Source organism: Dunckerocampus dactyliophorus, chromosome 4 (genome assembly GCF_027744805.1).
Source record: "Dunckerocampus dactyliophorus isolate RoL2022-P2 chromosome 4, RoL_Ddac_1.1, whole genome shotgun sequence".
Taxonomy (NCBI): domain Eukaryota; kingdom Metazoa; phylum Chordata; class Actinopteri; order Syngnathiformes; family Syngnathidae; genus Dunckerocampus; species Dunckerocampus dactyliophorus.
In genome coordinates, this window is record NC_072822.1 from 26,279,141 (window position 1) to 26,292,500 (window position 13,360).

General features: G+C 41.5%; 1 protein-coding gene across 2 annotated transcripts in view; it reads left to right on the plus strand.

Moving 5' to 3' along the window:
* The window catches only part of slc4a5a (solute carrier family 4 member 5a), a 73,310-nt gene extending 60,460 nt beyond the window's left edge, over positions 1–12,850 (plus strand). For both annotated transcript variants that reach the window (XM_054773504.1, XM_054773505.1), the window contains 3 exons: positions 33–200; positions 289–347; positions 12,274–12,850. In XM_054773504.1, the coding sequence (XP_054629479.1) occupies positions 33–200; positions 289–347; positions 12,274–12,439 (393 nt within the window). In that variant the 3' untranslated portion in view covers positions 12,440–12,850. The remainder of the gene's footprint in view (positions 1–32; positions 201–288; positions 348–12,273) is intronic.
* Positions 12,851–13,360: the final 510 nt, after the last annotated feature.

Below are 13,360 nucleotides of genomic sequence, written 5' to 3' on the forward strand. Positions count from 1 at the left end.
CATGTTTTTTGTCATTTTGTCTTAAACTTCAGATCCTGGGTCTGATGGTTGTCCGCAAAATGCTGGACATGGTCTTCTCCCAGCATGACCTGGCTTGGCTGGACGACCTACTGCCCGAGAAAGAGAAGAAAAAGAAAGACGATGACAAGAAGAAGGGGAAAGACAAGAAAAGGCCCAAACTGGACGCCAGTGAGGAGGAGGTGTGTAAGACGGACTTCTGCTGCCCCCTGCAGCCCATAACTGCCTTTTTCTAATGACTTGGTGTGCATCTATTTGTGTGTGTTGCAGGATAAGTACAACCCTTACTGCAACCATTCACCAAGTTCAGACTCAGACTTGGATCGCAGGTACTGTGTTCTCAAACTGCACATCCCCTACAAAGATCTGGTCTACCCTGAAGTTGAACAGTCTGAGTGGGGGGCATACTGCCAGCCCTCTGCCACACAGCATGCTCTCTAACCAACACACATACTACACACAAGCGACTCAATAGATGTCTTATTTTGTCTGGTGGGGTTTTTAGTGTTATTATGAGTGCAGCTCAAGTAATGGGAATAGCATTTGAAGTAAAGGGAAGCTGTTCTCTATTTTTTTGTTCATAGGATATCATAGAAATCAGTTTCAGAGTCAAATTGCCACATAAAAAAAAACACACGGGCAATGTTTATAGAGAACATTGTTGCATTGTTACAGTGGAACCCGCTTAAGTCGACAACCTGTCAATGCAGAACTCATCAAGTCCTTGCTCCACCGTGTTCTTGTTATCACTAAAAAGGGCCCGCATAAGTTGACATCAACATACATGAGCAACCACTTATGTCAACATACAAAATGCAAAAATTGGTACATTCATGTCGACGTGTGTTGTTGCACAGCTGATTCCGGCATTGTTGGGATTCAGCATTCCCCAACAGGAAGTTACCCAGCATGCCCTGTGGCTTATACACGTTCGTATGGTTTTGCATGTGCAGTGCAGCCTCGGTGAGCGTACACCCCAGTTAGCATGTTTTTCAGTTAACGTTGAAAATTTACGGCATAATTTTGCCTTGGTTTGTGTACATTCTCGGGTTAGCGCCTGTCCTCGTTAGCAGCTTGCTAATACATGGAAATAGGAAGCGGAAGGTAGCTCCGTCACCCATCTATGATGTCATCAGAGGTTGACTTTGTAGTTCTTCTCTAGTCTCAAACATGTTTTATAATTTTACAATTATAGTTTTACATTAGGGGTGTCACAAGACGATACACGAGTTTGGGTCTATGGGAACAAGACGATATTTTAACATTACTTATATATACAGTATATGACATATATATGACGATATATTGCAATCTAGTAATTTAACTTCTACTACATTACACTCTTCTGCACTCTGTGTGTGTATGCTACCGGCCCCGCCTCCACCCACCAACACAAAGAGACTGTATGACTGACAAAAGGGCTCCCTCCGTGCCAAGGTGCTGAAACCAATGCACAGAGTGACCTCTCTTCCTGCCTGTTTGAGGCGAGAAACGAGGGAAACAGACACGCATGCACGTGGCAATATATTTAGCCCGGCAAAATGATCAAGTTCATTTTCATTTATTGTGTGATTCATTCATTTATTTTGTATTGTCCCAGGCTTAGTGCCCACGAGACATTTTTTTTTCTGAACAAGAAAGCTTGACAGGTTTTAATCTCGCGAGATCTTGTGACACTCCTATTTCACATGCATAAAACTATTGTAAATGCATGTAAATGAGGAATGAGAGGGATAAATGAACATTTAAGGTTACTTTACCTTCATTTAAGACGGGATTGCTGCCAAAGACACAACGAGGCAACGAGATCAACACGAACACCACTGTCCTGTTTTGCCAAGCGTTATTTCTTGAATTCAATAGTGTTTCTCACCTTTTTTTATCAAAATGCATGCATTTTGCATCCATGATTAAAAGAAAAGCAGAGACTTGAGGTGAGAAACACTATTGAATTCAAGAAATAAATAGCAAAACATGAAGCTGGTGTCTGTCGACAATCACGTCTTCAATGAAGGTAAAAATAACCTTAAATGTTCATTTATCCACTTCAGTCATCATTTATATCATTGTAAAAATAGAAAAACAAGCTTTGTGTTAACAGTCTTGGCTTTCTGGGATGGATTCATTGGATTTACATTATTTATTTTTTGTAATTAAATATTTTTTTTCTTATGTGAAAAATTGATTCGGTTAGCGGTTGGAGTCAAACCTTCTGGAATGGTCTGGAATGACGCTAACCAAGGTTCCACTGTGTATTAGTGCGTAAGCGTTTATTTCGATACTCGCATAGTCTGTGTGGTGCAGTTACATTGTGTGTTCCACATGTGTTACTTGTATTGTATTTTTACTTGTATTGCACCGGGAGCGAGGTAGGCATTTGGTAGGGATGTAAATCTCCTTGTGATTGACGACTCGATTCAAATCTAGACACACAAGTTACGATATGATTGAAAACAGAATGATTCAATACGATTTGATGCTGTGTGCAAACATTACGATTTGATTCGATGCGATTTGATTCTCCGGTTAATGTTTGTTGATGTAGACATTAATCTTACATTATAAAATAAAGATGCCAATTATATGAAAGTAGCATTCTTACACTATTTTCTAACGTGTAAAAAAGCACATCATATCCCCAAGCGTGCTGTAAGGCACTGGCAAAAAGAAAGCCAATAGAATAACATGTCAAATGTTTATATTGTTTAGACAAAAAACAAAAATAGACTTGCTGAATGAACATCTTTACATTTGATATTTTATATCTATATTTTCATACTGTTACATTTGAAACATTTAAGCTTGAACATGTCTTAATGTTGCTAGAAATGGAAGTGGAGCCACCAAACTAGGTTTCGTTGTATGCTGTGTGCAGTGACAATGAACATCAGTCTATTAATGTAAAATATAACAATGAAAAAACAGCAGTCTTAGCCTTCAGTCCAATTATAATACACTGTTAGTTTGGAAAAGTAGACAATCCCATACTCAAAATGTCATCTTTTGCGGCGATTAGCTAGGCAGTGAGTGACTCGAAAATAGTTCCAGGCGCGCTGGTTAGCAGTCGGCTAGCGCGCTTGCAACTATTTACACGCATTCTCGTGTTTAGCCATGGCAAGCTATGGATTACATTGTTTCTCTCGCGATACCCGGTGCATGTCTCCACCATCAATTAATCTAAAGATTTATGGCTGATTCTTATCGATACCGGAGTCTTCCACCAGCTGATCGGAACCGTTCCTTCGTCAAACCGGGTATCCATCGGTTTATCGTTAACAACCCTGGCATTTGGGTTGAGATATCCTGTTGGTTTGTGCATAAATGTCAACCTAAAACAAAATCAAATTGATGTGATTGACGGCAGTGCCTTGACACACACAGGCTTGATTTGAGTGTCGAAAACACGTCTTGTGTCTCTGGTCAATCAATCAATCAATCAAAGTTTATTTATATAGGGCTTTACAATAGCCCACGGGCTCCCAAAGTGCTTCACAATAAGACAAAACATAAGAACACAGCATAAAACATAAACACAAAGTAAACACAGAATAAAAACTCTATAAGAAAATGCTTCAGTGCTGCAGAGTGCTAAAAGCCTTTAAAAGTACATAAAATGGGAGTCAACAAGAACTAAAAATGCATAAAATACAAGACCGCCCTAGTCGGTGTTGAACGCCTGTCTAAAAAAAAGAGTTTTCAATTTCGATTTAAAAAGGCCGACTTCAGTAGTGGTGCGAATGTCAGTGGGCAGTTTGTTCCACAGTCTGGGAGCAGCGACGGAGAAACAGCGTTCGCCCCACTGTTTGTATTTTGCCCGTGGGACTTCTAACAGAAGCTGTCCCGAGGAACGGAGGGCCCTGCCATGATTGCGGATAGTTAAAAGCTCCGACAAGTACGACGGAGCAAGGCCGTTAATGGCATTAAAAACAAATACTAAAATTTTAAAATCAATTCTAAAACGAACTGGAAGCCAGTGGAGTGATGACAGCACCGGGGTGATGTGCTCACGTCTGGGCGTGTTTGTTAAAAACCGGGCAGCAGCATTCTGGACCAACTGCAGACGTGAAATTGAGGTCTGGCTCAGGCCAACGTAAAGTGCGTTGCAGTAGTCCAGTCTTGTGCTGATGAAAGCATGGATCGCTTTCTCAAGATCCTGCTGACCTAAAAAAGGCTTCACTTTAGCCAGAAGACGGAGCTGAAAGAATCTCGTCCTAATGACAGAGCTAATCTGTTTGTCAAATTTAAGTCCACTATCGAATATGACCCCAAGATTTTTGACATCAGGTTTAAAAAAGGGGGCCAGAGAGACGAAATTCGCTGCAACAGTGTGCAATGTTGGTGACATACCAAATAAAATACACTCTGTTTTGCTGTCATTTAAATGTAGAAAGTTCTGATCCAGCCACTGCTTTACGTCAGTAATACAATCGAGCAGCCTAGAGGGAGCAGTATTGTCAGTGGGTCTAATAGGCAGATATATCTGCAGGTCGTCAGCATAGAGATGAAAAGACAAATTATGTCTTTCCAAAATTGAACCCAGGGGTAATAAATACAGAGAAAACAGAACAGGGCCAAGGATGGATCCCTGTGGCACCCCGCACGAGAGGGATGCATGGGAGGAGCAGAGGTCACCGATCATAACGGAGAAGCTCCTATTAGCCAGGTATGACCTAAACCACTGGAGAGCAATGCCTTGGATACCGACACAGCGCTCTAGGCGGGATACAAGGACTGCATGGTCAACTGTATCAAAGGCCGCTGTGAGGTCCAGCAGCACCAACACAGCAGGATTCCCAGCATCAACGGACAGGGCAATGTCATTGTGCACCTTTAACAGCGCCGACTCAGTGCTATGTCGGGATCTAAAACCAGACTGGAATTTATCAAGAACAGAGTTCATCTCTAGGAAAGTTTGTAACTGAGTAAAAACAACTTTTTCTAAAACCTTTGAAAGAAAGGGCAAGTGTGAGACAGGCCTAAAATTGGACAGCACAGAGAGGTCGAGATGAGGTTTTTTTAGGAGGGGTCTAACCACAGCATGTTTGAAGGCAGCTGGGACAGATCCTATGTTAAGACAGTGTTTATAAAAACAAGCAAACTTGACCCAACAGAATTAAAAACAAAGTCAAAGTCACAAGTAAATGTGCAAGCAACGGCTAGTTTTGGTTTCGGTTATGTTGTCGACTGTTTATGTCGATGTGAGTCAGCCAGTTCGAGGTGCATCGACATAAAAAGGTTCCACTGTACTGCTTTGAATGTGAGTGCGCTTACATCGCAGAATTCCCCGCATTCTTCCTCTTTTCTCCTCACATTCTTGTTCACCTCACACCGTGTTGAGGCTTCTTTTGGGAAAAAGGGTCGTAACAGACAAACTACGAATGTCGGGCCAAGTCTGAATGAGTTGAGTTCAGGTGCATCGGACTTCAGAGGCAGCGACATTGAAAAAATGTAGTATACAGTGGCTCATAATCATGAAAAACAAAATCCATGAATATGGTCTCTCTGTCTGAACTAATCACATGACAACTTGTGTTGTCAACTTAATCTCTTTAGGGGAGAAAAATGGTTTCACAAGTAAAAAAAAAAAAACCTCACCTTGCACATGTGTGACTTTAACCCACAAGAACCCATGGTGACACTTTAAATGTCCTTCGGTGTGTCCGCTACAGCTCTGTGCTTGACTTGAGCTCTTTAAGTCCCCGAGTGACATAGAGGAGACATTTTGGAGTGTGCCTATCTCAGGATTTGCCGCCGCCAAAGTGTGTTGGGTAAACACACAGCCGAAAGCTACTTTTTTGCCAGTAAAGCTCATTTTAAACCCGTTTAACAATTCGAATGCTCTAATAGGGTTGTGCTGTCCTCACAACACGTGATTGTATCAGCTAGACAGCCAGCGAGCCACTAAAGAAAACCCCATACACAAGGATTCCTTTTCTTGCTTTAGTAAAGCTTTATTTCACATGCACATGTGTGCGTGCGTGCGTGACAATTGCTATCTAGAAATGTACATTTGATAAGCTAAACACAAGTAGCTCACCAAAGCACATATCAAACGTGAGTAACTGCTGACAGCACACCATCAAGTTTACTAACTTAATCAAAGTGACTTTTCAGGAACATTTGTGACCTCCATTTAAGTCATTTTTACACACTGACACTCACAAAGACGAACGTTTCCCAAGGCTCAAGCGTTTTAGAGCAAACACAGCGTGTTAACGAGCTTTGTGTGAACTTGTTTCTGCCGTTAGCTTCCTTCACACAGAGAGAGCGAGAGAAAAATGTCAAAGATTGTCTAATGCAATAGCAGCACTCACTCTACTGTGACTAACTAACCTTTATGGCAGGGGTCGGCAACCTTTCCTATCAAAGGAGCCATTTTTTCCACCTAATACTAAAGAGTATAGTCTGGAGCTGCAAACATGACACAAGTTTTGTGTTTTTTTTTTTATTTATACAACAGAATACAACAAGCAGAAGTGTCCTTCCCTTATTAATTAAAATTGCTATTAATTTTACTTCCTGTAAAATGTAAATAAAACGTTGTCCACTTCAATTAAAAATCATATTTGAAAAAAACATGTAGTCGGAGCGTGGCAGTTTTTACAAAGTAAACATAAATTGAGGAACATTTCTTCACAGGTCTGAATGAAATGTTTTTTTCTGACGCTCGATGCTGATCTTCCCTATGTCGGGGTGGTAACATATGACTTTGCTCTTCACACTGTAGGCTCTCATTTGTGACCTATATTGATGAATTACTTATTTTTTGATGTATTCATGGTTAGCTTACCACGGGAAATGCATGCTCAAGAAGCCGCCTGCCGATAAAGGCAAGTCCACAGACACCATAGACACCATAGACATAGCCATAGACACCATAGACACCATAGACACCATAGACATCATAGACATAGCCATAGACACCATAGACACCATAGACACCATAGACATAGCCATAGACACCATAGACACCATAGACACCATAGACATCATAGACATAGCCATAGACACCATAGACACCATAGACACCATAGACATCATAGACATAGCCATAGACACCATAGACACCATAGACACCATAGACACCATAGACACCATAGACACCATAGACACCATAGACATAGCCATAGACACCATAGACACCATAGACACCATAGACATAGCCATAGACACCATAGACACCATAGACACCATAGACATAGCCATAGACACCATAGACACCATAGACACCATAGACATCATAGACATAGCCATAGACACCATAGACACCATAGACACCATAGACACCATAGACACCATAGACACCATAGACACCATAGACATAGCCATAGACACCATAGACACCATAGACACCATAGACATAGCCATAGACACCATAGACACCATAGACACCATAGACATAGCCATAGACACCATAGACACCATAGACACCATAGACACCATAGACATAGCCATAGACATAGCCATAGACACCATAGACACCATAGACATAGCCATAGACACCATAGACACCATAGACACCATAGACATAGCCATAGACATGGATGTGATGCATATTTTAATTGACAAATTATAAACATTGTTAAAAATTCAATGTCAAAGTTTCACTTCGAACACTAAGATATAAAATAAATTCTTTTGCTAAATAATTTGTCATGACCAAAAGGAGCCACAGCATGGAGGCCGAAAAGCCACGGTTGCCTACCCCTGCGTTATGAGGAAATGTCTCACTTTGATAACCTTTGCTTTTTAACCATTTTTTACCATACATTTCTAACTTAGTTATTTCCTAAATATGAACTTATTTAAACCTTTTAAACCACCGCACTGTATTTGACCCAAAGGCTTACAAATGTTGGTATCAATTCAATACAAAGTAAAAACAAGGCTAGTTTTGCCAATACAGATATACTTCTATGTATACATATTTTATATTCATACAGATATACCGATACTTTTGACTTGAAATTTTTCAACATCCTTTCAATGATTTGGCCTTTAATTTTCCTAAAACCATGATTAGAATCAGGACAATGATTTTAGGAAAACAATAAAAATATTTTTATGAACAAATGTGTTTGTGAACAATTTAACAACATATAAAAACAACATGTGAAAATATCAACAAAATTATAAAATGATTCATTTTTATTACCTGCGATTTTGACATCACGAGTGCAAAACATTTTTAAGTCTAAACATAGAAATAAACATGAAAATATCAATCGCGTCACACGATTACTAATCCGATGGTGATACGACTCTTGTGTCGGGAGAAATGCCTCTGCTCAGCACAAAAAAAGTCACATCTTACATACTGTACATGTAACATTACACATCTTTGATAGGAATTAGTGTTGTGGGTCTGGGTTCTTCTGGGTTAAATCATGAAGCTGAGGTATGGAAAAATGCACATGCAAATCATCATCTGCAAGGCTAAATAGCAGGTTTTTCCAGGTACACCTTTGCCACATTCTCAATGTATTGCCTTCTGTTGTTGATTCTAATACTTCTGTAACATCCAATATGATATTGCTGTTTTATTAAACGCTTGGTGGTGCCTGGTGAAATGTAAATAATACTTACAACTACCCAGTGTCCTTTCCATGCACTTTAAGGCAATGCAGATCTTTGTCATGTTATGTTATGTGCACTGGGCTTCCTTTTGTATGCATTGTCATGTTCCCATGATGTGTATGAATTTATTATGACAGGGAGGGACTGTGGAATGAATTCAAATGCACTGCGATGAATATACTGCATATAGAATAAGAATAGATGAGATTTAACTTTAGGAATGTATTTGTAGAATCATCAGAATGGAAAAAGAGTCGTGATTACTTTGGTTGTTTCTTTTGTCATCCATGTCCCGACAGGTCAGCGACACTTGCATGTGAATTATAACGAATGCTTCTGGAGCTTTTTACTCTGCAATGTTCCCTCCCCGCCCCCAGAAAATTCCAAATACACTTGATAGAATTATTTCTGGTGCGTTTGTTCGGCAAATACTGTACATAGCACTGTTTATGCCCCGGTGTTCTGTTCATTCCTTGGATGCAAATGACCCCTCATGTCTGCATTGCTTTGAAAGAGGCATGGTTTGGAAACCAAACTAAAGTGTATTTCACTATGCATGTACATGTACATCATTAAGTACAATGGACTTGATATGTGCATTCATGTGCTTTCCATGCACTGTGAAAGTCGAAGGCCAGCAAAGCAGATTCCTAATCATTGTTAAAAAGCAGACGTGTGTACTATATGGACCAAATCAATTAAATCAAACAATGAATTTGTAAATAATTGATCTTAGTTCCAAGTGAATAGCAATTCTTCATCTTAACAAGAAGAAAAAACATTCATTCCACATTTGTAGCAACAGTTTGGGGGGGAAAAGGCCCATTTCTGTTCCAAAGCAGCACGTTTGGGGGTGGAAGAACTTGAGCTCTCAGTCCCATCAAACACACAAACACACACCTTTTCTCCACTCTGCTGTTAAAAAAAGAATCTCCATCCTCACAAGTAGTGTTTTAATAAGTAGGGGTGGGTGATATTGAAACTTTTGGTATCGATTCAATACAAAGTAAATACAGGGCCAGACGTGACAATGAAAATGAATATAGAAGAGAAGTGAAATATATTGATCTTGTCACCCTGGTAGAGACCCGATACTGATACCACTTTTGGTTTCGATCCATCCATCTTCTTCCGCTTATCTGAGGTCGGGTCGCGGGGCAGCAGCCTAAGACAAGAAGTCCTGGCTTCCCTTTCCCTGGCTGCTTGTTCCAGCTCCTCCCAGCTGAGAGACATAGTCTCTCCAAAGTATCCTGGGTCTTCCCCGAGTCCTCCTACTGGTTGGACAGGCTATGAACACCTCCCCGGGGAGGAGTCCACGAGGCATTCTGACCAGATGTCCGAGCCACCTCGTCTTGCTCCTCTCAGTGCGCAGGGGCAGCGCCTCTACTCTGAGTTTCTCCTGGATGACAGTGCTCCTCACCCTCGAAGGGTGAGCCCAGCCACTCTACAGATTCCAGGCGCTTGCACCCGCACTGTTGTCGTTTCAGTCACTACCCAAAGCTCATGACCATAGGTGAGGGTAGGAGCGTAGATTGACCAGTAAACTGAGAGCTTTGCCTTTCGGCTCAGCTCCCTCTGCACCACAATGGGCCGATGCAGAGTCCGCACCGGTGCAGACATCGCACCAATCCGCCTGTCGATCTCGTGTTCCATCCTTCCCTCAATCATGAACAAGACCCTGAGATATTTAAACTCCTCTACTTGGAGCAGGATCTCATTCCCAACCCGGAGATGGCACTCCACCCTTTTCCGGGTGAGAACCATGGACTCTGTACTTGGAGGTGCTGATTCTCATCCTGACTGCTTCACAGCTGCAAACCGATCCAGTGAGAACTGAAGATCACAGCCTGATGAAGCCAGCAGGGCCACATCATCTGCAAAAAGCAGAGACCCGATCCTGAAGCCAACAAACCGGATCCCCTTATGCCTGGCTGCACCTAGAAACTCTGTCCGTAAAAGTAAGAATGGGTGACAAAGGGCAGCCCTGGTGGAGTCCAACCCTCATTGGAAACGGGTCTGACTTATTGCCAGCAATGCAGACCAAGCTCTGACAACGGTCAAATACGGAGAGAACCGCCTGAATTGGGGGTCCGGGACCCCATACTCCCAGTGGACTCCCGACAGGATTCTTTAAGGGACACAGTCGAATGCCTTCTCAGAGTCCACAAAACACCTGTAGACTGGTAGACCCCACGCACCCTCATGGACCCTGCTGAAAGTGTAGATTTGGTCCACAGTTCCACGACCAAGATGGAAATCCCCACTGCTCCTCCTAAATCTGAGATTCAACTATCCGGCAGATCCTCCTCTCCAGAACCCCTGAATAGACCTTACCAGGAAGTCTGAGGGGTGTGATCCCACGATAGTTGGAACACACCACCACCCTGGTCTGCAAATTCAGAGGCACCTCCCCTGATGTCCATGCGATGCTACAGAGTTGTGTCAAGAAAGAGCCCCACTGAATCCAGGACCTTAAGGAACTCTGGGCGGGTCTCATCCACCTCCGGGGCATTGCCACCGAGGAGCTTTTTGATCGTATCTTGGTATCGATACTGCTGATATTTGGATCGATCCACCCATTCCTTCTTAAAAACATCTCTGTCTGCATAAAAACATGTTCACTGGCTGGCGTTCACATTTGCTCAATCGAAAATCTGAGAGAGCAACACACGCACAGCACACAACTACAGATTGCTGCGTTGAAGGACCGCCGAACAAAGTGGGAAATCTCAATGCTTGGCGAAAAGGCATTATCAGTGAAGCATAAAGACATAAACATGTAAAAATTGTGGGACTTTTTTAACACTGGAACATGTATGCTGTACATTTGACTTGTATTTATAAATTATGACCAACTTATGGTGAATGAGATGTGATTTATATGTTTATATTTTCTTTTATTTTTTACTACTCTTATTTGAATTATATTCGTACTGCGCTGTTTGTAAATGTGTAAAAGTCATTTACAGTGGAATTTTGTGGATTTTTGATCCCAAAATTTTTGGTCCAAAAAGTCTTTTTTCCGCAGAAAACACCTTTTCCACGATAAGTCGGTAATAATTTATAAATGCACGATAATACAAGGAAAATGTGCAGCATACTGTACATGTACCACTGCTAAAAAAAGCCCACAATTTTTACATTTAAGTTTTTATGCTTCTCTGATTCTTGTTTCTCATCAAGCATTGAGATTTCGCTCTTTGCTCAGCCGTCTTTGAATGCACCATAGTTGCTGTGAGACGCAAAAATGAAACATATATGGAAAATCGTCACCCTTGCCATAGTTTTTTAAAAGATACATTTTTAAAGGACAAAAACCTTGTTCGTGTGTACTGTAGATGACAGGCCAAAACTCATCAAAAAATAGCCGTTTTCGGATGTACATAGCCTAAATGTGAGAGGCAGGCCTCATTGTCCGTTATCAGTGACATCACAAATGTTTTTGTGGATGAATGAACTCGCACAAACGCACAAAAACTGTAGAAAGAACTTGTAGAAAGTCAGTAGAAGGTGTTCTAGACCTTTTCTCAAGGCACCCCTCCTTCCCTATCAGTTCCCCGCGTCCGTCTGGCGTCACAACGTTACATGACCAAGCTCGTTCCCCCCCAGAGCCCCATCAGCCCCCCCCCCACTTCACGTCTTTGCCTGAATGTGTAACTGGAGATTGCCCTTCCTCAGCATCACCCTCCACCTGAAGATATCCTGCCCGTCGTCTCCAGCCATGCCAATGGGGCGCGGGACGGCCTGCCCCGTCCCCCAGGTCAAGATCGAGGTGGAGTCCGACTACGACTCGGACGTGGACCACCATCGGCCTCGGGACATGAGCAGCGAGACCACGTTGTGAAGCGGATGTTACTTACGTGTCGATGCCTTCACAGGCCATATGTGGATTCCATGCTGTATGACATCATTCCTTTGATATATAATGTGTATTACTGTATTACTACTGCAAAAGTATGTAATCATTGTACCAAACTTGTGTATGATGGCAGAATGACTAGCCCCGTTTAAAAGGTATATATTTGACTTGATATTGTCATGTAAAGTACTGTTATTTGTATCATACTGTATGTTAAATGTATATCTCCTTTAACCCTGCCCCACGCAAACTGCCCTATCAAATGCTCCATTTTGGGACCTGGAAAAAAAAAGAAACAACCAAAAGGTTTTAATGAGCACATTGTAGCGTTTTATGAGAAAATGCCCTCAAACTATATTTGAATCATGCATCGAATCACTCACATAATTTATGAAATTAAAAAAATACACCAAAAATGATGGTGTTTGTTGTATCTTGAAGGATTTTCAAATGGTGCGCAGATCAACTTTGCTTTTATTCTACATTATTCAAAAAACGAATCCCACATTTTTGAGTGTTTTTGAAAAGCGCGTTATAAATAAGTTATTAACGAATTCAAACCAAGCCAACATCAAAATGTTCAGGTCATAGAGGACACGTTGGCTACCTATCAGGGCTTTTCAAAAAAATTCCCACATTTACTGTAATTTCATATTTTCTGTGACAATTTTCCCATTGAAAATGAATGGGCAATTTATTTGGCGCCCATGACTGGTGGAAAATCATTTTACATTTTCAGTTCTGGTTATTCTAGGCTCTGGTGAGTCTATGGCTCAGGTGGTAGATTGGCCGTCCCCCAACCTCATGGCTGTTGTTTCGTTCTCCAGTCTTTGTGCAAATAGTTAAACATGTTTACACATTTCAACAATCATTCTCCATTTTTACATTACAACATTTCAAATTCGG